At 38.7% G+C, this 23,538-nt stretch overlaps 2 protein-coding genes across 2 annotated transcripts; both read right to left on the bottom strand.

Moving 5' to 3' along the window:
* Positions 1-1,018: 1,018 nt before the first annotated feature.
* LOC128842784 (heat shock transcription factor, Y-linked-like) lies at positions 1,019-5,523 on the bottom strand. The gene is made up of 2 exons (XM_054038968.1): positions 4,515-5,523; positions 1,019-3,541 (listed from the first exon to the last, which is right to left on the bottom strand). Exons 1-2 carry the CDS (start codon positions 5,028-5,030, stop codon positions 2,765-2,767), a joined length of 1,293 nt encoding a protein of 430 aa, XP_053894943.1. The 5' UTR covers positions 5,031-5,523; the 3' UTR covers positions 1,019-2,764.
* A 1,170-nt stretch (positions 5,524-6,693) lies between these two features.
* TMEM185A (transmembrane protein 185A) lies at positions 6,694-22,995 on the bottom strand. The gene is made up of 7 exons (XM_054040262.1): positions 22,875-22,995; positions 18,355-18,531; positions 15,466-15,673; positions 12,917-13,000; positions 10,803-10,979; positions 10,276-10,399; positions 6,694-8,172 (listed from the first exon to the last, which is right to left on the bottom strand). The coding sequence occupies exons 1-7, from the start codon at positions 22,910-22,912 to the stop codon at positions 7,928-7,930; spliced, it is 1,053 nt and encodes a 350-aa protein (XP_053896237.1). The 5' UTR covers positions 22,913-22,995; the 3' UTR covers positions 6,694-7,927.
* Between the last annotated feature and the right edge of the window lie 543 nt (positions 22,996-23,538).

The following is a 23,538-nucleotide window of genomic DNA, read 5'->3' as shown; positions in this document are numbered from 1 at the left end:
TTGCAGTGCATTGGTAGGGCAGTGTGGGAAGGCTTGTACCGCTTCTGTTTGGGCTATAATGTTCTGTGTCTAAAGAGGAGAGTTTCTAAGACTTCCTTCTGGTCTCCTTCAGTAAGACTTCAGGAAAAATGTTTGAAAAGCATTTTTTAAAAATAATTTCCCAGTAGAAATACTGTTTAACTGGCAACAAGAGGGTCCATGAACCATTTTTACCTAAATACTACTTGTTTAATATTGGAAACCTTATAATAGTTGTCAGCTTTCCATGCAGAACACTGAATCAGGTGTGCCAGAGGCAAAACCTAACCTCATGTGGGGCCAAGCATACATATGGATATCAGAGGATCCAGCGGGCAGATAGAGAAGGGGTGACATTTTTAGAAGTGTCAAAGCCCATTTTAACCTTCAGATCTGAGATACGGCTGGGTGGCATTATGTCTGCACAAAGGGTGTAGATACAAAGACAATAAAATGAATATGCTAGGCTGCAGAAAGTGATGGTTCTTAAAGGAGATGTTCTTTAGGGTAAGCAATGCCAAATTACGCTCACATATAGTACTTCATTGGAAGGTACCACATCTTGATACTTGTGACCATTATAGCATCAATTGATGCCTACATTCCCCAGCCATCCTTATTATACTAGTTCCCTCAGTGAACAAGGAAAGCCACCTAGAACTTCTTATACAAGGACAATATAAAGATCTCTTAGTTTTGTGTTCTTTGAAGGTGTAGCAGGTGCATCTACACTAGCACACAATACATCTGTTTTTCACCAAGGCTACCAACACAGAAGACTAGGCATGGACATTTTTACTGCCATATCATCTAGTCTTTTTTAAAGACTATGTGGATTGCATATGTGCAATGCTTACAGCGCCTTCTGAAGAGGAGTCTTACAGTAGTAATTCCAGAGGCACGGGTCTGTGACTGGAAGTTGCTTGATTTAGGATTTAATGAACCACTCTGTTTACTCTTTGAATTTTAAATTCTTTATAAAATTGCAATACATTTCACACTTCTGAATTTCATGGTAGTTTGTCATTTTATTTAATATAAGATGTAAATATTGGGAGCTGACTACAGCAGACTTCCATGAATCTAAACATGCAGAACGGTGCACAGTTGGGTACTAATACACTATTAATGGCATAACATTTTATCCTGCTTGTATCTGCTCTTCAAAACACTGAAGATTTCATTCACAGAATATTTATTACATTTTACAACTAATAGGCATTGCTCTTTATTGCACATCCAGGGACGCAATCCTGCACATCGACTGTAGGCAGTGCTCCTACAGAAACCAGTATGTTTTGTCTCAGAAAGGACTTCACACTTTAGTCCATATCAATTGGATTTGATGTAAGTTTTAATACAGGTTTCTGAGAAGTGCTTAAATACCACGGGGATGGGTGCTATAGACAACCCTCAAGTAGATATATGAAAAGAATAATTTTAATTCAATGCGGCATGTTAATCATGCAGAAGGATCATAGTTAAGCAATTCAATGCATGTTCAACCTGAACCCTACTTTCCTACATGGTAGTGAAAAGAACTACTAACCCTAAGTTCAAATAATTATTCCACTCTACTTTTTAAAATATCATTTAATAAATATTCCTTAAATATTTTAACTGTCCTGTATTTTGTTTCCCCTCTCACATCAGTTGTGGCCCAATCCTCCACCACTGAATTCAATGGAAGCTTTACTACTGACTTCACTGGGCACACGATCTGCCCCTTGGTCACCATGTATGCAGGACCCTAATAATTACAATCCAGTAGCCCATAGCTACACCAAGAACAAAGACATTCACATTTTTTGGAACTTGAAATATTTAACTTCAAAGTTTATCTCAAAAGTAACCCTGAATTGCAGCATCTTTTCAAAATTATCTGATTGAAAGGGATTCAAGATGGTAAAGTAATTCCTAAATCTTGCCTCCTCCCCCTTTCTTTCTCTCCTTTTTAATAAACCCTAACCTGCATCTTGCTGAAAATGAATGAAACCAATCTCTTAGTTTTGGTCTGTTGATTTTATAGATCTCTTATCCTAGACCTGATTTAGGAGATCTTTCAATGAACATACCAGACACTGTAGTAATATGTGCTGACCACTACTTTATGAACTTGTAATCTTATTTCTTATGACAGCTAACGTGAATCACTCTGTAAACTGTGGGTCATCCACCTCAGCATGTTGTAAACCTGCTATCCCAAAAGGTGAAGATCACTGTACTGTGTGAGTAAGAAGGGCATCATGAGATAGATATTTTGTTTAAGCACATAGGTCAAACCCTGCTCTGCAAACCAAGCCTTAGTAAATGGCCTTGGAACAAGTGTATTCCTCAGACATAGAGCTGCATGCTGCACATATCACCTCAAGAACAAAAAGAGGCTTAGTCCTCCAGCATTACCTCCCCCTCGCTTTGCTCCACCACAGCCCTTCAGCCTTCTTTGCGGAGACAAAGAAGGGTGGTGGTGGTGGTGAGCTGGAACATGACCAGCCCAAATGTAATTCAAACATTACACTGCTCTTAGTCTCTATCCCTAAATTTGTTAACTACTACAAATCATTAAAGCTGACCATTTACTTCTACCGAACTAATTCTTCCTTGCTGAAAATAAAATAAAGTCTGGGATTATTTTATATAAATCGGACAGGAAAACTGGAAAAAGACATTTATTCTTCAGACAGTTTCATTGCAGATTTGTCAGTGACTTTCTCCCTCAGAATATGAAATGTTAAAGTCCTTTGCTTTATCGATGGTATCCTGAATATTCAGTAGACTTTGGTCCAACACCTTTGGCAGCAGATGCATTGTTCGAAGTGCAGTTGCAATTAGGGCAGTGATGGTATGATGGAGTTCGGTGATGAGATGATCTTGACATTGAAATGGCAGAGGCTGCTGCAATCATAGGCATTGAGAACCATGGGTTACAAAATGGCAGCAAACTAGCCCAATGAGCCTGCATAGCTGATAAGTCTGGATACATGGTTGGGAAGGCAGGAAGCCCCATCACAGATCCAAAGGGACTATTTGATACAGGAGGTATGACATGATACAAAGAAGTCGCGGATGTAGTTGTAGTGGAATCTATATCGTGGGTGCTGACTTGAGTACGGCTGTTATTTTGGGGTAAATGGAATGGAGCCAGCTGATTCAACTTCTCACTGTCTTCTGCTGTTGCACGTTCTGATGGCCTCAGTGAAGCTGCTGGCGATGAAGCGTATCCACTTCTGATTCGGGCAGTTGCTCTGGCAAGTCCCTTATTTACTGTAGGCTTTCTTAGTGCGCATGTTTGCAGGTTTTCCTTTGGAGCAGTTGCAACAAGGTCATTTTCCTCCATGGAAGCAGTTCCGAAGGCGGACTGAACATCTGAGCTTCTTCCCTCACTCTTTAGGCAGTTTTCACTGAATTCCTCATCTAATGAGAAAGCAACTGGTGGTGTATTTTTGATGCCAACTCTTCTTTTACACCTTGGAAGGAGGTGGGGAGAGCCTCTCTTAAAATTCGGGTTATGGTAGAACTGTAACTAAATAAAGCAAGTGAAAAGATTTAATCACCTCTGTGAGGATAAAAAAGCAAGAGTCAAGTGCACATTCTGGCTAAGATTTTGCCTACATAAAACGGTCAAACATTAACATTGAAGGGACACTGGCAGGCACTTTAGGTCTCTATTTTAGTCCGTGAAGATTTGATGAAACAAACAGAAGTATTCTCATAACATTTAAAATCAGTGATCCATCCTTGAATTTAAACATTCACCTGCAGCATCGTGTTTAGCCCTTAAACCAGGAAATGGATATGAATAACTCAGCTTCATGTTAGAAGCCAAATAAAGTGCAAAAAGCAAACATGGCAGAAATGGTGAAATGTAAATTTGACATTTAAAGGTATTATTAGGAATACAGGCAAGGACATTTTAAAGTAATATTTTTAATGGATTATGTCCCTTTAATGGGTCTAGTATCAAAACAGAGTTTAAACAATAAGGATGGATATTACCTAATGGTAGGAAATTTTCAAAAGCACGTAAGTGATTTAGGAGTACAAGTCCCATTGACTTAGTAATTTAAATGAAGGCCATAAAGGTTCAGTCAGTAGCACATGGGCCATATCCACCTTTCTAGCATTCAGCAAATGTCAGGAGGGAAAGAAAGCAGTTCAGGTCTAGCACCAGGAGGAAGCCAGTAACCAGCAAAGAGATAGGAGGGGGTGGGAGGATCACTCTCTGTTTCACAGGCTCAGGAGAGTAGGAAAAAGTCACATTGAAATGGTCACTTCAGGGCAAAAAAACAGTAATCACTTTTTTTTTTTTTTAATACTCTTATTGTTCATGAAAATACCTTGAGAAATTATGGCTGTCAGAATATCCTTCACAACCCTCATTCCTAGATTTTCTTCATAACAAGCATAAAACAACTTATTTGCACATGCAAAAAAGTCATTGAACATATTTTAAGTAATAGCATCTTTAGCTTTGAGAAATTATATTGACATTTTACCTTGCTAAAGGCAGAAGCTGCTTTTTCTTCTGCTAGAAATTCAGCTAGCGAGGCAGACCTTTGAAAATCTTGTCGCATTTTGCTAAAGCCATAGAGATTAAGCTGACGAATGAAACTTTTCATGCAATCAGTTTCAAAAATTCGCAGAGGTCCTCTCCTTTCCAGCACCTCCTTTTTAAAGAGCTCTTCATCAATCACTACACAATTTCCATCATCATCCCACCAAAGTGACTTAAATTGATCACTTTCAACAATTTTCCATAGTTTCTTTGGAAAGGTGAGGGATAAAAAATCATTGTCTTCAGTGGAACTATCATCACAGAGAAGACGTGGTCTTTTTACCCAGGGTCCATCACTCAAAACTTGAAAGGCATTTTCTTCTATTATAGACCTCAAGGCAGAGTCACCAGTTGCTGTTCTATCACACAGTGGAATAGCAGAAGAAATTGAGACAGCAGAATCAATCATTTCATCCTGAGCTGAAACATGCGGAGTTTCTGCTATAGAAAGGTCCATCTCCAATCCTCCTTTCTCACTTTGACCTTTTTCAGCTGAAGTTATTTATGCTATTAGTTGAGCTTCATGCTCCTAGACAGAGGTATATTAAAATGATGCTAACTTACAGTGAACTTCAATAAAGAGTTCTAGAACATCATAATGATACCTGTGGTGTGCGGCTGTGACCTAATAAAACAATTGGTTTCCTAGCAAACTGAGGTAATAATGGCCAGATAAGTTATAGCATTTATATTTAATTTACAAGAGATTAGATCTAATCTATAAAAGGTTTGTCTCTTGATGTAAATAAAGCATGTACTGACTGGACACAGAGCCACTGTCCCATCCCCCCAGAGGCAGTCATTCCACAACAGAGATAAGGGAAGCTTGTATTGTTGCTATGGTTGAAAATAAAGGGAGAAATGAGTCTTTCCATTGGGCTTCTTTCACTAGTGCAAGAATTGCCACAATGTGTGTGTTCTTGCTGTCAGACCCTGCCTGCAAGAAAAACCAAACATGAATACAAGTATTTAAGTTACATAAACTCAGGACAGCCCGGGGGGGGGGGGGGGGGGGAAGAGGCACCCTTCAGTGTTGCCGAAGACACTGAGTGACTGAAGGGCCCCCCGCCGCCAAAGGCCCAGACCGCCGCCAGGTGAGTACAAGCCCCACAGCTCCCCTGCTTTGCCCCAGACCCCCTGAATCCTCTGGGCGGCCCTGCATAAACTGTATATAAAAAATTGAAAATGAAGATTTACAATTTTCTTTGCTGCAGCAAAGAAGACTACCTTCAGTGGTCTCTGGCAGAAACCTTTTTCTGCTCCAAAGGACTGGAGAAGGAGGTATGGATAAAAGGCAGAGGGACAGAATCTGAAACTGGCAGAGGTTGGTCATCATTGCCCATCTCTCAAGTGATAATAACAATTGTATATCAAAAGAACAATCCTGCAAGCACTTGTCACAGGGATAGCAGAGAGAGAAAAAAGGGAATAATGGAGGTTGTCTGCTAGAAGCTGACTTCCCACTGGTTCTCCCTTCTGGTGACACTGGGGGAATTCAACCTATGCCTCTTAACTGCTGCTCTGTTCTAGTAGGAAAATGGAAGGCCCGTTCCTCGCCGAGTCTCTCAAGTAGGAAGTGTGAGAGCAGAGCATTGTCTCTTAAGTCTAGAGGACAACGATGGTGGGGTATTCATGGGTTAGAAGGCTGCCTCTAAACCCCATTTTTGCTGCAGTAGAGGAAGAAAGTGGACTATAATGAATTACCTTCTGCCATTAAATGCCCCTTACAGGAAAAAAAAATAAATAAAAAGGAAGAATAAAGGAACAGGCCACTATGTCCCATGGAGAGGCGGTGGGAGCATTTGCCTCACTAGTACTAGTATTACAGTCAACAGAAAGAACATGTTTCCTACTTCTGGTACAATCGTGGCTAGTGGCTATGGTGAAGAGATGGAATTTCCACATTCCTATAATTCCTGCCCCAGTAATTTTTTTCAGAAACACAATACTGATGGATATCAGAATGAACACTTACCACTGAGCTGCAAGAGCAAACAGAAGCATCTCCTGGGCAAGGAGAAGAAGCTATAGTAACATGAATTTCAGATTAATCTCACTGTCCCACAAGTATCCGCAGTAAAGATTAAAAAAGCCTGTCATCCAAAACATTCACGACAATGTCAAAATAAACATAAGCCTTTATAGAGAATTTACTATTTTTAAAATAGCACAACTCATTTTGAAGGGTTTAATAATTTAGACTGACCAGTGTTTTACACGAGATTGGGTAATGATGCAACAGTACAGTCTTGGTATTTATGACAGCTAACCAATAGCGGTCATAAATCCAGGAAGTCTCTGAGCTCTGAAAACAAGGTATAGGTTTTGCACATAATATAGGAGAAAATAGTTTATTGAACAGCTGAAGTAAGGGGCTAATGATGAATAAGCGTGTTGCTTACCAGTAACATTTGACTATAGAACTGGAAAAAGCAACACAAAGTTAACATTTACCCCCATGTCAGTGCAAAGGTTGTGATTATTTACACAATAATTTACATTAAGTCAAATCATGGAAGCTGTTATACATTCTATATAATACAAAAGCCTTCAAGTCTTGCCTGAGGAATGAAATGCTCCTGTGCCTCGGTAGTTACACATAGTTTTCATGTCTGAATAGGAAATGACAGGTAAAGATATGCCAATACATACTACTACATGCCTAAAGTACATACAGCAAGAGAGGCCAAGTGTATAGTTAAGACACGAAAGACATCCTCTGTAATAGTTTATGCATTTCATACAGGCTTTTTAAAAAAATACCTTTACATAATATTTATACTGTACAGAACTAGAATTTGAACAGAATATATTACATTGCTAAAATGTTTGTATAAATACTATACAGCCAGGCACATAACCAATCCACTAGGAAGGTTCACATATTAGACAACCACCTATCTTCATGGACAAAAGATCATCATAACACTAGGAACACATACTTAGAATGCTTAAATGAGATGTAGGAAAATATGAATTTCAGTTACCGGAGGTCATGTTACAGAATATTAGAAGTTTTCAATTCCCAATTCACTACAATTGATGTCCCTATCTGTGTATTGGAGTAATTTCTCTGGTAATGACTTTATAGATACATTTTTTTTTTAAGTTTGTTTCCACCTGTGAACCTTACTATAGCTAGTCTTCCCACTTTGATTTGCTACTATGAGATTTTAAGCAAATATGGAAAGCTCTGAAAGAAATATTTTAAAATCTCCAACATCTGCATTACAAGCCACTAACTGACAAATACCTATCCTTAAAGAAATTAGAACAAGGCATGAGATGAAATACATTTGGCTGTTGATTCCCAGTTCCAGTTTTGTTGTCAGTTGTCCACATTCTAAATTAATCTTAATCTGGCATGTCAATGCTTAACTTGGGGGGTGGAATAACATACTTTCCAGGACTCTGTGTAATGACCACTCCAGTCTTTTTTCGGAACATTGGTGCAATTTTGGGGGGTTCTGGAACAGGTGTTTCTTCCAGTTCTTCATTATCTTCATGATGGAGATCATAGGAAATATTTCCATATTCTCTCAAGAATGGGAAAAGTTCAAGTAGGAATTGACAGAAGTCTTTGCGAATTCCAAACCACCCTGAACAAATAAATATTTATTAATAGTTTCAGTTTTACTCCAGAAGAAAATTTAACTTTAAAACTAAGTACTCTCTCATTTTATTTGATTTAATTATTCAGACCACGATCTTGTCTATAAATAGATATTGATAAGTATTGTTTATAGAAAGTTACTTACAATGTGTAATATACATAGTATACTCTAATAGCAATACAAATTCAGGTTACGTCAGCCTGCAGCTCTGCCAGCATATATTGAGATACCATCAGATTTCACAAGCTAAGCAGCGTCAGATCAGCATGTGGTTGGGAAGAACATAATGGGAGCACCAAGACACTAGCAAATGGTGCTGGTGACTCAGTAGATGGGGCCCTTCATTAATTAATACCACAGCATGGTGTACAAGGGTACTATGCCTGCTAAAGCCAAATCTTTCACATGAAACAAAGCCAACGTCCTGACTACTTGCCATTAAAGATCCCATGACATTCTTCTCAAGAGATGTTAAGCTTGGTGGCCAGTCGCCATATTTCACCTTGGTAACTGCATTTCAGTTGTGGAATTAAGTACATTTGTTTGTTAAGCACTTTGGGTCCATTTGGGATGAATGGGGTTATATCTCCTAACTTGTATTCATAAAATAAGATATACAGGCCAATGCTAGATCTACAGCTTATAGCCTTCCTGGAGACTGAGCCAATTCTGTCCTCAGCTACCCCACAAGTAGCTGTGACCACAGTGCACAGCTACAAGTGAAGACTGACTTGGGCCCTTCAATGCTCCACACTCTCCTTACCAAGTCTGGGATGGCAAATTTAGGATTAAGGGTCAAAAAAAGGAATGAAATGAGATTGGTTAAAAGTTATATAACTAGCAGAAATACAAAGTTAGAAGTCTGATGCTATTCAAAGTAATCATATATCAGACAGAAGTCTAATTACATTAACTAGGTCTGGGAAAGCAACCTATGCTGCAGATGCTTTGATGAAACAAGCATCTACAGGTATTGAGAATGTACTAGCTGAAAAGAAATTCATATTTTCATGATCAAGTCCTCACAAGGCACTCTTAATGCACATTAGTAGAGAATATGAAGGTAAGATATTCCTTATTATAGGGCTAAATGGGTTTAATGATTAGTGGTGGTGCAAAATTATTATTTAAGCACTGACAGTTTCTCAGAATCAATACAAGAATGGCTCAAACACAAGCGGAATATGAAAAAGCTACCTATGATTTAAGAATAGGTTAAAAAAAGTCTTAGTGTACACTGCGATTAGAGACCAAAAACCAAGAGAAGCCAGTTTACAGTAATAAATGTTAATACTAATTCTTTCAACTGAAAAGATCCCAAAGGGTTTTTATAGCCGATACGCTCCCTGCACCATTAAATAAAGCTATCCTTAGAGTGGAGGTCACAATTAACTGGTACACAGCACAGCAGGAGAAACTGAACATTGGCTAAGGACACCAGGACAAGCCCATCCTCTTACAATAAGTGCTACGGGATCTTCAGAGTCCACATCAGGAAAAAACACCAAAAAAAACCCCCACCCTCTACACCCTAAAAAGCATGGAACTCAATTTACTGTGGAAGGATTGAGGGCTGAGTTGACCCTCTTGGGATTTAAAGTTGTGGTTCCAAGGGGTCAAAATCCAGCTTTTAGATGATTAACAATAACAGAAGATACATACACAACATGGGACTCACAAGGAAAAACTGTTTTAAGTTGCAAAGCTCCTTCTGACTAAGCACACCGTGTTCATCCCTGTTTAGTTTGTTGGGTGTCCACTAAAAAAACAAGCAAAACAGACTGCTTTGATGTAAATGTAAGCCATACTTTCTACTCTACTGAAAGAGACCCACACAAAATTCCTCAGTACCCAAAATTGAAAATTTTGAATTAAAATTGTCTCAAATACTACTCGTTCCTACCCTTTTGTCTAATCTCTCTCTCTCTTTTGTGTGTGTGTGGGGGGGGGAAGAAAGGAGGATATACATATAGCATGTAAGTGTTATTTCTGAAAAGGATCGATAAAAAATAGGCTAAAGCCTGGATTAAATATTTAAATTCAACGTGAGCTTTTTCCATCTAATACTGCGTATTTCTAGATACTTACAATGATTTCCTCCTTTCTGTCCAAATGTTGTTGCCATTAAAGTTATCAAAGAAAGCCAAAGAGGGACAAAAATGGGTATATATGAGAACGCATTATGTCCATCCAGTCTGTGCACTAGTAGAATCTAATGAAAAAAGTTAAGCAAATGTCAGTTTGATTATAATACACATCCATGATCTTAAGACATTTACATGCTGGACCCCAATCCTGCAAGTTACTTTGTACAAGAATATCCCTCCACTATGAAAAGTCCCACTGATCTCAACTTTAACAAGTTTCCAATGCTTGTGTGAATGATGATCTTTTTACGGAAGTAGCAAAAATTCCTATATTTTATTTTTAAATTTCTCCCCTCCCGCCCAGCCCAATCCACGTTAAGAGTTAAGATTTTATTCTAAACAAGGAATAGTATCTACACTTTCAGAAGCCCCAAAAGAAGCAGATATAGGAAGCAGATTCGGTAGTAAATAATGGATCATCCAACTTAATTGAGAATCACACACACAAAAGATCACATTTTTGCTTACTTCAAATGTGAGTAATGGAACAACGATTGTCATCCAACTGATGGCCATTGTTATGTGTGTTCTCCTCTGCTCAGCAATAACGTCCATTGAACGCAAGAACAGGACAGACCAAACAATGTAATAGAGTACTACCAGACACAGGAAGGACATCAAGATCCACAGAGGAACGCAAACAACCTGAAAAAGAAAGATAGTTCATTATTTTTCCTCCCAGCGACGAGTTATTCTGTATCAGTTTTGTTTTTTAGAAAATAAAAAAGTAAACATAGTAAATCTAAATAGCTGAAAGTAATTTGTTGTAAATCTATAATGCTTTGTAATTAAGATTATCTCTACAACAAGAAAGCTTCATGAACCATGACCAATGCTAAGTACCATATCAACTTTGTTGGGCTACTAGATAAGCTTCTTAAACCTTTGTCTAGACTGGACCTTTAACACAATTAGCTGAAGCAATTTAAAACCACTTCAGACTAATTCAATTTCAGTAAAATTTGGCTAGACATTATAAATGGGGTCAGAGTGCTTAAACAGAGTTTAGAATACACATACGGTAGGTCCCTTAGCTGAAAATTTCTAAACAGGGTTCTTGTCTCCTTTTGAATTCACTCTTGAATCTAAAGCAAGAGGAGATCTACTACCAGGTTGTTAACTTTCTTTTTTATATGCAATGTAGATATAGCCATGTCAGTCCCAGGATATGAAAGACACAAGGTGGGTGAGGTAATATCTTATATTTGTTACAACTTTATTTTTTTTACATCTACTTACAAAAAACTCACATATAACAATAGAGTCTGTCTCTGAAAGCCACTTTTTGGAATTTTAAATCTCAATATATTCTTTTTACATTAACTCTTCCTTGTTACTGGATTTGAAATAGTTTGCATGAATACTGGCTAAACAAACCAATTATTTACCAGGCAATATTGTTTACATAAAAAAGCATTCCCCTATCTCATCACGCATTAACTCCCTGCTTTGTCTTGTGTTCTCCGGGGTAGTTTTCCTTTCCTATCCAATTTCCTCAACAACTGATCAGAGATTAACTGGAGTGTGTTGTACACTGTCTCACTCCCCCCTGCAGAATGACACAAGCAGTCTCTATCTCCACAGGTTTCCATAGTGAAAACAGCCATTCAGTGAATGATTGCTGGATAGGCAAATCAACAGAAATGAGATCATGGACTCGTTAATGCCATGGCAATAACATTTTAGACAGGTTTTCTACCTAAAAGAATAAAAATTAAACATCAGACTATAGTAACCAGGTTTTCAGTGGATAGAGACCTAGGTCTGTGCGCAAACATGCATGCAAGCTGAACATGAATTTCAGGCACTTAGATACCCATTTATGTAAGCCATTTCTCAGGGTTTTTTTTTTTTTTTTTCCTCAAGATGTATACCGAAACATCCATGGAATAGCATGAGTTGTGTCTGAAGCAGTACCTCTATCCATTGAAAGTTTGGCACTAAAACTTTATATCTACTAACATACTTCAACAAGAGCAAGACTTTAGTGCTGCCTATAATAAGTTAATGCTTTCCAAGAAGTCTTAATTTCTATTTTTTTTTGTAGTTTAGGGAGGCAATTTATCTGAGTAGCAAGGGAAAGGAAGTCCCAAATCATGAATTCTAATCCATACTCTATCCATGCACACTTTATAAGTGGTAAACTACTTACCTTCACAGTATCTTAGTTTATTCTTCTGAAAAAAGATAGGTAAATACTTACCTTGAGGGGCTCAATAAATGTTTAAGACACTTGATTAATATGGTGCTCTGATGCCTTTCAGCACTGAATACCAAAAATATAGTTCTCATTTTTTACTTTGGACATATTAACATTATTATTTACTTGTTAAAAACCCACACACTGCACTTACGCTGATAATTTTTTAATTAGAAGTGTCAATGGAGTTAATGAATAGCTACAATTTGTTACTTCCAATTATACATTATAATCACATGCTTCACTTTATTGTGCAATTTGGTAGCAAATAACTTACTTCACTTAAAAGCATTTTTCTTAGCAGGCCACCATATTCAATGTTTGCATGAAGACTTCAACATTTAGAAACAACCTTAAAATGGAGTAAATGGAATTTACGTACAAGCCATGGCCATCTGATGATCTCGTCTAGTCTGAGTGCAATAAATATGAACTGGAGAATATTGACAGAACACAAAATTTCCAACTACAAATAAAATACAAAAATACATTAGAATCACTTCATAGCACTATAAAGTAATACACAAGACACCCAAAAAGTTTGAAAGAACAACTTTACAACTCATGATACAGTTCTTTAACAATGAACACCACTTATATTTACACTAGATGTTATGAATGTTTAGTCACATTTTCCTTCATCCACCCATCCATTCCTTATTTCAATTATAAGTTAGTTATTGTTTTTAAACTAACATTTCCTTTAGTAGTTGCACTGCAGCATTTAGCTAGTGCAAGACATCCACGGTGTGAATCTAAGAGACCAGTCTACTTTCATGTTCCTGCATAAAATGCAAAAGGACAGTATGAATAGTGAAAAGTAGATTAAATTTTTAGAAGTTAAAATCAGTTTATTGTAAGATGTGTTAGTTCCACTAAGGACACATTTCCTTTATGTAGCAATATAGTTAAGTACTAGTTTCATTAAAAAAAAAAAAATGAAAGCCACTATGCTTTTCAAGTGTCCCACTAACCTCTACTTCATGTCCCCAGCAGAAAAGTAAAAGTTGTACTTTAAAACTAACCCTAAATTATATTGAAAATGTGACACCTTTCTGATTAGCTCAAAAGGATCAAATAATGAAATACCATCTGACTTGGCAGAATTTCATTTCCCAAAGTTCCTGGGCCACCCCAAATAGGTAAGAGTTTGGTTAAGGGATCAGAGAGAAATTTACTCTTTGAAAATGGCTAACTGAAGCCAGTGAATTTAAATACATTTTCTAATTTAAATGCCAATATCTAGGGGGATTTTGAGATATAAATATTTTCCAGAGGTCAGGCAGTATGTGCAACTTCATACTGGCTCAGTTATCTTAGTGGGCATTCTGCATAATCTATGACCTCTGAGACATAAGTGTGACACTATGTATCTTTAAGCAAAGAACCAAGTCTCCACTAGCCACGCAAAGGTAACATTTTAATAAAAGTCTTGCAGACTGGATTTCAAGTAACTATGTACTGGAACTCCACAAACGAGTAGAGAAATAAGTGGACACAGGGCAAGAAGAAATGTTACAGTACAGACTTCTGTGACAGAGCTTTTATAATTAGGTTAATATGCACCACTTGCCAAATTCAGCTGAATGTTTGGTGATGCCAGAGTCAAATTTAAAGCATTTCTATGTGCCTTAGATAAATAGTATTTTAAAAATCACTGAAGCCCAACATATAGCAGAAAACTTCCCCAGCCCATCATGCATACACAAGGGCTTATCGAGTAGTGGCCACCTGTGTCAAGGCATAATCAGTTTCATAGTGGGATTAAGCAGACTGAAAATACTTTAAAATGAAGCAGCTATTGAACTAAATGACAGCTGAACAACTGCCTCAGTTACATTACTTCAACCAACATAATACTATTTGTGCAGTAGGACATGCTCGATGTTAACAGTACACGAAAAGCCTGAGCTACAGAGTGGAGAACAGAAGAAGTAAAACCCTCGAGAGGGACAAGGAAAGACAAACCAAGATAGCATGAGAATAAAGGAGATAAAGTAGTGGAAAAGTAAATTGGGCAGTGGAATTTTGTAACTTATTCTATTTGCAAGATAGCTGTGACCTTTTAGGGGTGAGTGGATTCCAATTTTTCTCCACCAATATTTATCAGCTGTGCACCCATCCTGCAAATCAAGTGGCAGTTTTCAAGGGATCTAAATATTAGTCCACCAGTTACCCAGAAAGTCACTTTCCTTTCTCTGCTTTCCAGAAAATGGTAAATTCAGTATATCCTAACATTAAAAAATGCTCTGTTGATAGAAGTAGTCAAGCCATCTAAAAAGGTACGGGGCTTTTTGTATGGTCCCTATAGTATTAAAAAATAGTTATCGCCTTCTGTAAACAGTGCTGCAATAATTTCCTCAAACAGGCAATTCATTGAATTAAAAAGCTGAGTTTGTTGCGGTCGTGCTAGCTTGCATGCCACATCTCAATGTTCTCCATAAACTTAGTAAATTTAAGAACTGTGCTCTCATATTGCTAAAGAGCTTGTTATGTACAGAGTGTGAACAAGCTAACCTCTTACTCCTACAGGCAGTACCAGTCACGCAAAAGACTCTTCAGCCTTCACTGTCTAAGGTCCTATGATTTCAGCAGACAATGTTGTCTAGGGGCACTTTTTACCAGCACTAAATTCACTTCAGAGATGTCCATAATACAGAAACACTTTTGTAGTTCATTGTTAAAACAGATTCAATAATAATGACAAGTTTAGAACATGGATGTTGTAATTTAATATGTTCTTAGTAAAGGATAAGTAGAAAAAGTGAAATGAGGATAATTTTTCATTTTCTGGTTTCTCCGTTTTGGTAAGCTACACAATATGACAGATTGATACACTTCTTGGTAACACACGAACAATTAATATGGAATAAATTCTGCTCTTCAGATTCAACGATCCTAGTTCTCAGTATTATAAAAACAAAGCCTCACCTCCAGAGATCTGTCATGTCGGAAGCCCCACACACAAGCTGCAACTGACACTGGAGATACAAAGAACAATGGCATGAAGACCAGAAGCCAGAAATGGGTTCCTCTTTCGATCCTGTCACATACCAGAACTTCGAACATCAGCAGTAGCAGGTGAATACCTACTGCAATTAACATAGCTTTGAACTCCACACAGGTTTCTCCTTCTGCTCTAAAGAGGGGTAAAGAAGGAATCAAAATCTATTGGCCTTAATTCAAAAAATGTCAATTATGAAGCATCCTATCATGCAAATATCCCAAGACATTTTGAATATAACAGTTCTAAGTTTCTTGTACTAATCACCATCTCTTAAGTGCCATGTACACATTTGGTATTACATAAATAACAAGCACTATTCCAGAAAACAAACATTTCTTACCAAATTGGGGCAAAAAGTTAAAAATCAATCAAACACTTTTCATGAGAGGAAAATTCTCAAAAAATAAATAAATCAATTGTAAGAAAACCGAAATGGAATTTTTCAGCTTGCTTCCTGGATAGCACAGGAGCAGGACAGATTGGCAGGACAGCAGCAGGCCAACCTATCTGGTTTCTGTTGAAACTACTGATGGATCAGACACATTCCCAGACAATGTTCAGATTCTGTGGAATCAGAATTTTCCAATGGAAAATTATTCCATCTGAAATTTTTTTGACTAGCTCTATCCTTCTGTTTGCAGGGAGAGAAAGAAATAGGCCTATTATTTTTTTAACTAAGAACATTTCCTACTTCTCAGATGCACCTGCTGCTAGAAAGAGTGACTTCTAATTATGAGCTAATACAGTAGAAACTCAGAATTACGAACACCAGAGTTACGAACTGACTGGTCAAGCACATACCTTATTTGGAACCAGAGTATGCAATTAGGCAGCAGCAGAAACAAATAAAACAAACAAAAAAAAGCAAATACAGTACAGTACTGTGTTAAACAAACTACTAAAAAAAATAAAGGGAAAGTTTAAAAAAAGATTTGACAAGGTGAGGAAACTGTTTATGTGCTTGTTTCAAATTAAATTAAAAGCAGCATTTTTCTTCTGCATGATAAAGTTTCAAAGCTGTATTAAGTCAATGTTCAGTTGTAAACTTTTGAAAGAACCATGTTTTGCTCAGAGTTATGAACATTAAGAGTTACGAACAACGTCCATAACTCTGAGGTTCTATTGTAATACACCAATGGCTTATATTTTTGGTCTCAATGAGGAGAGGGTATCCTATGAACTCCTGAACTTAAGTTAACATTTCCACCATGAAAACAAAATATTAAATTATACATCAAAACAATTTTTTCTTGAAGCAGACATGCAGATATAAATTGAATAGTATAATCTAGAAGAATGTGGATTTTATGTGCATAGTTATATGACAGAATCGCTTTTTATTATAAACGTTTTTATGGAAAGTGACATCTACAAGTTACTACTATACTACCTTAAAAGTTCTTAGTTTTATTTTTCTCTATAGCATATTCATACGAACATTATATCATATGCATAAATATGGACTCTTATATGAACTCTTATTCTTGATTATATGAATTTAAAGTCTTGACAATCAATTTGGAAAACACGAGACAAGCTGAAAGATAGCTGCGACTCTGGCCTAAAGGTAATGAAACAGAGGTTTCTTGTTGTACATTTGGTTCTGTTACTGGGACCATGATTATATTATACACATACATATATGACAAACTATTTGTTGAGTGTTTGTCTTCATGAAAAACAACTAAAATAGTTTGCAAGTATCACCTGGGCCACAATTTAAAATGCTGCTTTTTATAGTATTAGAATTTGTCTAACACTCCCAATGAAAATAATTTTTGCTTATACTTAAATACTCTCCTACAGTCTTTCAAGGACTATGTAAGTATTATGAATTATTTACATTACCCTAATAGTGCAGTGCAAGCATCTGTTTTGAAAAAATTAGCGTCCCCTTTACAATTCAATATGTTTTAAAAAAATCGAAGGTATTATCAGTAACAGGGAGGGAATTTTATTAAAGCAATGATTTTTTTCCATTTGCATATTGGCTGAATGATCATAGGAATCTTATGTAGTGCCTTACATCTCAATCCTGAAACTGAGTTTGTGGATGAGCAGGACCTGCACAGAGTCACACTAAAGCCAATGGGCTCCAGCATATCCGCTGGTAAGATCAGGACCTCTTCGTATATATTTGAGTTTCTACCAATTTATCTTTTAATAAATAGTAAATCTGGATAATTTTACTCTGACAGTTGAAGTTTGAAAAAACATTTAGTAATGTTTCTATTCTCTTCACGCATGTGCATAGCCTACACATGTAACACCAAGGAGACTAAACACAAGGAGTTCAAACACATTTAGGGCTGATCTAAACAGTTTTTATAACAATTTAAGCATGCTGGTTTATAAAGTGATCTAGTTAGCGTGATGCAACCTGCCCCTCCCAAATGTGGATGTAATTATACCAGTATAAAGATGCTTACATCAATATAGCAAATACAAAAACAAACTGTACCAACATAAGCACCTTTATACCTGCATGACTCTGTCCACATTACATCAGCTTTAAAACCAATATCTCAAAATTGGTACAAAAACTGTGCAGACAAGCCTGTGAAGTTTTAACTCATGTTTCCTAAATGAACTGTCAGTACAGTATAAGGATAAAGAGTCCATACATGCATAAAGCTATGTTTCCATGTATTATGTATGTGTTACAGTCACTAATTTTAAGCAGCATCAAGCAGGTTTTATTGATTTCCATACAACTTCTTATATAGTTATCAAAAGCATACTTAAAGATTTTGATTCACTATGAAAAAGGTAAACAATTCTTTCTTCATTGAAAAAAAGTGTCCTAATCTTACCGATACTGTGGGTTTCGTGCCCATACTCCTGTTCCCACCGAGGCACCAACAATGACCATTAGCTTCCATAGCCATATTGGAGCAAAGACAGCCCAATAGCTCCACTGAATTTTGTCATCCAGACGGAGAGAGAGCAGAACAGAGAACAGCAGCAGACAGGCATAGATAAGAAATTTGCTATTAAAAAAGAAAAATACAACTTAGAAGTTATGGCAAATTGTTTTACATACTTTCAGAAAACAAAGGAAACTCAGTTCAGACAGTGTCTTGTCTGTCTGCATTGTACACAGCAATTTTGAATCAGGCCATTACTTAATACAACAGAAAATGTATGGCTGTTGAATTTCTTCGGGTAGATTTAATCAATTCTGAAGAGGTGCTCTAAGTATTATATTTATGATTAAACATTCTTATATACCACCTTTTTCATTTATAAAATAATTACTTCAAGTGAACACATCAAAAGCATTCTTACAAGACAAGCGTACAGGATATGAATGGAATTTTTTTAAAATACTTCCCCTCCTACAATACTGCTCCTGATTAGTCTTATTAAATACGCAACTTGGTTAAATTCCACAAGCCGTTTGTTCCTGGTAAGTACATTTTGCAATACAAATTAAGTAATAATTGTAATCCATATATTCATTATGGTTATTTTTAATTCTAATAAATCTAGAGTGTAAAAAAATTAACTAAAATAAAAATGAGTTTAGTTTCCTAATTAGGTATGCCTAATTTTACAAAAGGATTTTTAGACTTGGTTTTGCCCTAATTTACCAAATTTATTAGGGAAAATTTAAATTTTGGTTTTCTAGAAGATAATTTGATATGCAAAAGTTACTGTCTCAATGATTTTAAAGATTAAAATACATGTACAATAAAGAAAATTTCACTTAAAAGTTGTTTTTAAGTACCTAAACCACTACATTTTATAAACTAGTTAATAATCTAAAACTCTTCTCATCCACTCACAATGCACCCATTCAACAATAAATACAGAAACCTGTCACCATACCACCAGAAGTTAGATAAAATTACATATGCAAAAGTCATTTGTTACTACAGGACAAAAATAATTTGCACTTATCAAGCACATTCACCTGAGGATCTCAGAGTGCTCTACACACATGTAATTAAGCTTTAATACCACCTCTCTGTGGGAAATAATTATATATAGTTTATAGAATAATAAAGTGAGAAAGAGAGATTAAGTGATTTGCCCAAGGCCACCCAGTAAATCAGCAGCTGAATCAAGAATACAATCCCAAGTCCCACAATATAACCAGTAAGCCACTCTTCTTTATTCTCATAAAATCCTAATAGAACATTCACAAGATCAGCATCTCCAGTTCAAGGACAAGCCTCTATTCAGCACAAGTGTCTCAGCGCTGAAAGTTTATAAAATTTATCTTCTTCTCTTCATTCTTTTTGAAATGGCAGACATGATTCAGCTTTTAGCATCCCTGCATCAATACATTTCCTGAAACATTCATTATTCTGTACAGTTTGTACAACCAAATGCAGTTAGCTACAATTGTTATTGTGATTAGTTAAGGTCCATTGGTGGAAATGCTTCATGAACTCTCTGCTCTGGGATTCTCTCATCCCCCTCACCATCCCTCACACATTACAACTGTTTGTGAACTTTCTACATGCTCTTAAGACATCTTATAATGGTTAACCCTGAGACACAGATCAGATGTGAAATATTCTACTCACTCTCCAAACTCCTTTAACAATTACACGTGTTTGTATTCTCTTGGCCTCAGAAAGCAGTGAATGGAGCTGCACAGATCTCCCTACTACAGCCTTGCCACACTCTACAGAGCCAGAGGTCCAGAGTCAGGAATACAGCAACTACAGCCTTTTCTTCCAAAGGACTCCCATTTTGGCCTCATCTAGATTAGGATTTAAAGATGTGATGCTAACACATTTTCAATCTAGCATAAACAGAGCACACTGCCCTTAAAATGTGATAAAATTCTAAAGACGGGGCGGGGAGGAGCAGTAAATTCATTTTCTATCTTAAAGCATCACATCAGACAGAGGCTGTAATTTAAAAGAACACTATCAATCTAAAACTTAGTCAAGATTTTTTAAGACTGAGTTTTAAAGCAGTTTCAGGTACTATGCCTACAAGATTGTGGTTTTACAAATACATATTCCTATTTTTTAAAGTGTCTCTCTTCCGTTAAATCAAGATTGGATATCTTAATAGAAGACATGCTTTAGTCACACAGAAATTATTGGGCTCAATACAGGGGTAACTGGGTGAAATTCTATGGCCAGTGTATATAGGAAGACAGACAAAAAGATCTACTGATCTCTTCTTCTGTCCTTACAATCTAAATCCCCTATTGCTGTGAGAAAGACCCACAGAAACAAAAGGAGTAAGTGGGTTAGGCTATGTCTACACTACCGCGGTAAGTCGACCTGTGCTACGCAACTCTAGCTATGTGAATAACGTAGCTGGAGTTGATGTACCTTAGGTCGAGTTACCGCGGTGTCTACGCTCCCGTCGACTTACCTTACTCTTCTCGTCGGGGGGGGGGGGGGAAGTAGAGTACAGGGGTCGACTGGAGAGTGATCTGCTGTCGATTTGGAAGGTCTTCACTAGACCCGCTAAATCGACCGCCGGTGGATTGATCTCAGAGCTTCAATCCTGGCTGTAGTGTATACCTGCCCTGATTTATACAAGAGGGAAAAAATAGTGAAACTGCCTGTGCATTGACAGACAAGGTGGGTGAAGTAATATATTTTATTGGACCAACTTCTGGTGGTGAGAAAGACAAGCTCTGGAGCCACAAGAGAGCTCTTCTTCAGGTCTGGGAAAGGAACTCCCAGCATCACAGCAAAATGCAAGGTGGAACAGATTATTTAGCATAAGTAGTTAGCATGTACTGGAAAAAACCATTCAAGATACAGTGACCCGTCTACACCTCTGCAGTCATAGCCTCCCTGTAAAATGTGGTAGTTACACAGATCCTTGTAATAAGCCATGAATCCAACATCTCTGTTCAGTCCATTATTTAGTGTTTAGTGGAGTAATGAACTTAAGCTCGTCGTTTGACGGTATTTTGTGTACAAAGGTTAAATTGAAACAAAGTAAAATTCAGACTGAATTTTAAGTTTTAAAATTAGCTCTGTATCTTTAACTTTGGTTATTAAAACACTAGTATTGTAATGGAAAACAAGCAAAATTATTTCAGAGAGTGACATTATGCATAAAAAAAGTAAACTGAGAAGGACTGGTTTGAATCTTGAAAGTGCTAGAATACAGTGTTCATGAAACATTTATACCAGTAGTGGAACTCAGTTATGCAAAATGTGGTTTTTGCATAAATTTGTATCCACACGGACCTATGCTACAACCCTTGCTACGAAACTATGCCAGAATGCTAGGGCAGGTCTCAAGCTTGGTGTGGGATTAACAATAAATAACTTGTTTTTATACAGCACTTTTCTTTCCAAAAGAACCTGAAGTGCTTTACAAGTTTATACCAAAGGACCATTTCATTCATCCCTGAAAAGCATAGTTAGTTATTTTTAAAGCAAGGGCTCATAAAGGCCCTCCATCATGTCCCATTTATGCAAGATGCTGTACATGACCCATCTCTACCCTAAGTGCTTACAGGAAGCTTTTTAAATGGTGAACAACAATGCTACACAACAGATTAGCATAAAAAGTGAAAAATATTGTACCTCAATGAAACAACAGATAGGAAGAAGGTTAGAACTGGGCCCTTACACAAGCCCTCTTTTCCACCAGGTCTTCCCTCTTTGCACACTCCTGACTGTACTTGTTCCATGCTGCCCCTTGGCATTGCCTGCTAACTAGAATACACCAAGCATCCTCTATTTCTTCCTTTAAGCCTTCTGGACAGTAGTATCTCCAACGAACACAACTCCCTAGGTTTGTACTGCACACAGCTAGGGGTTGAATAACTGGGGCAGGGGCTGCGTTTTCTGGGGCACACCCTGCCCGCCCATTCCCATGGCACTCTCGCTGACATGCCTTCAAGCGGTCAGAGCGATCTCGCGCACCCACCCCGAAACCAGGCCAGGCTCGGAAACGCGGACCCCGGCAGCAGGCAGAGCTATGGTGCATGCCGTGTTGTCCTCCTGCCCGTCTGGGTCCCAGGCTATTAGAGACACAAGGTGGCTGAGGTAACACGCTCTGGAGCCGCACAGAGCTCTCGCTCGGCTCTGGGAAAGGTCCTGGGTTCGCGCAGGGCCGCCGGCCTGTGCTGCCACCCGCCGGGGCCGGGCCCCGGGGCCGTTTCCCAGAGGGGAAGGGGCACCTCAGACGAGATGGGAACAGCCCCCTCGGGGGGGGGGGGAGGAGGGGCAAAGAGAGAGGGGAGAGCCCGGATTTAAGCCAGGCCCCGTGAGCCCCAGCCGGGCCGTGCCGGGGTACGGTGGCCTGACAGCGCCACACGGACCCTTCCGACAGACTCCAGACGGAAGCCCCCGGGCCGGTCCCGCTAGGCCGGCGGCGGCGCAGGGCCCGGACTCACCTCGGATTGAAATCCTGGAACAACCCGCGCAGGTTCATGGCGCCCCGACCTTCCGCCTCGGCCGCTCTCTACACGGGACGCATGGCGCGAGCGCCGCGGGTGCCCGGTGCTGGTGCCGCCGCCGCCGCCGCCGAACGAGCCAGTTTACCGACTCATCCCTCCCCTCACAGCCATCGCCGGAGCGATACACGCAGCGCGCATGCGCATTTCTTCAGCGCATGCGCAGCAAGGCTGAAAAGCCGCCGTCCTACTTCGCCTCTCTTCCCCGAAGAAAGGACGACAGGCCCGCCCCTCCCGCACCTGATGACCACGGCGGAGTGCGCTTGCGCCTGAAGTAGGCGCATGCGCGTTGAGGGAAAGGCGCTTGAGGATGCCTTGTCTTGGTGGAAGGGGTTGAGTCTTTGGTCCTTTCTGCCTGTTCCTCCGTAGCTAAGCAACGCTGCCATACCCCGCCTGTACCCGGCTTCCCGCCATGCCTTTGGCCCCGCCCCACAGGCCTGGGGGATGCTGCAGCCCTTGGCTAGTCCCTGGCTAGTGACCCAGCCCCAGCACTGATCCGGGGCCCCAGGAAGGCTCCAGCGGTGGTGGCTGAGCCCTGGAGGTTGCTGGCAGGCTCCAGGGTCTGGGTTGGGATGACACAGGAGAGGTGGGCGCCCTTTGGCCT

This window comes from Malaclemys terrapin, chromosome 9, assembly GCF_027887155.1.
Source record: "Malaclemys terrapin pileata isolate rMalTer1 chromosome 9, rMalTer1.hap1, whole genome shotgun sequence".
Classification (NCBI taxonomy): domain Eukaryota; kingdom Metazoa; phylum Chordata; order Testudines; family Emydidae; genus Malaclemys; species Malaclemys terrapin.
Note: the sequence above shows the minus strand (reverse complement) of the source record. Positions and strands in the feature narration are given on the sequence as shown.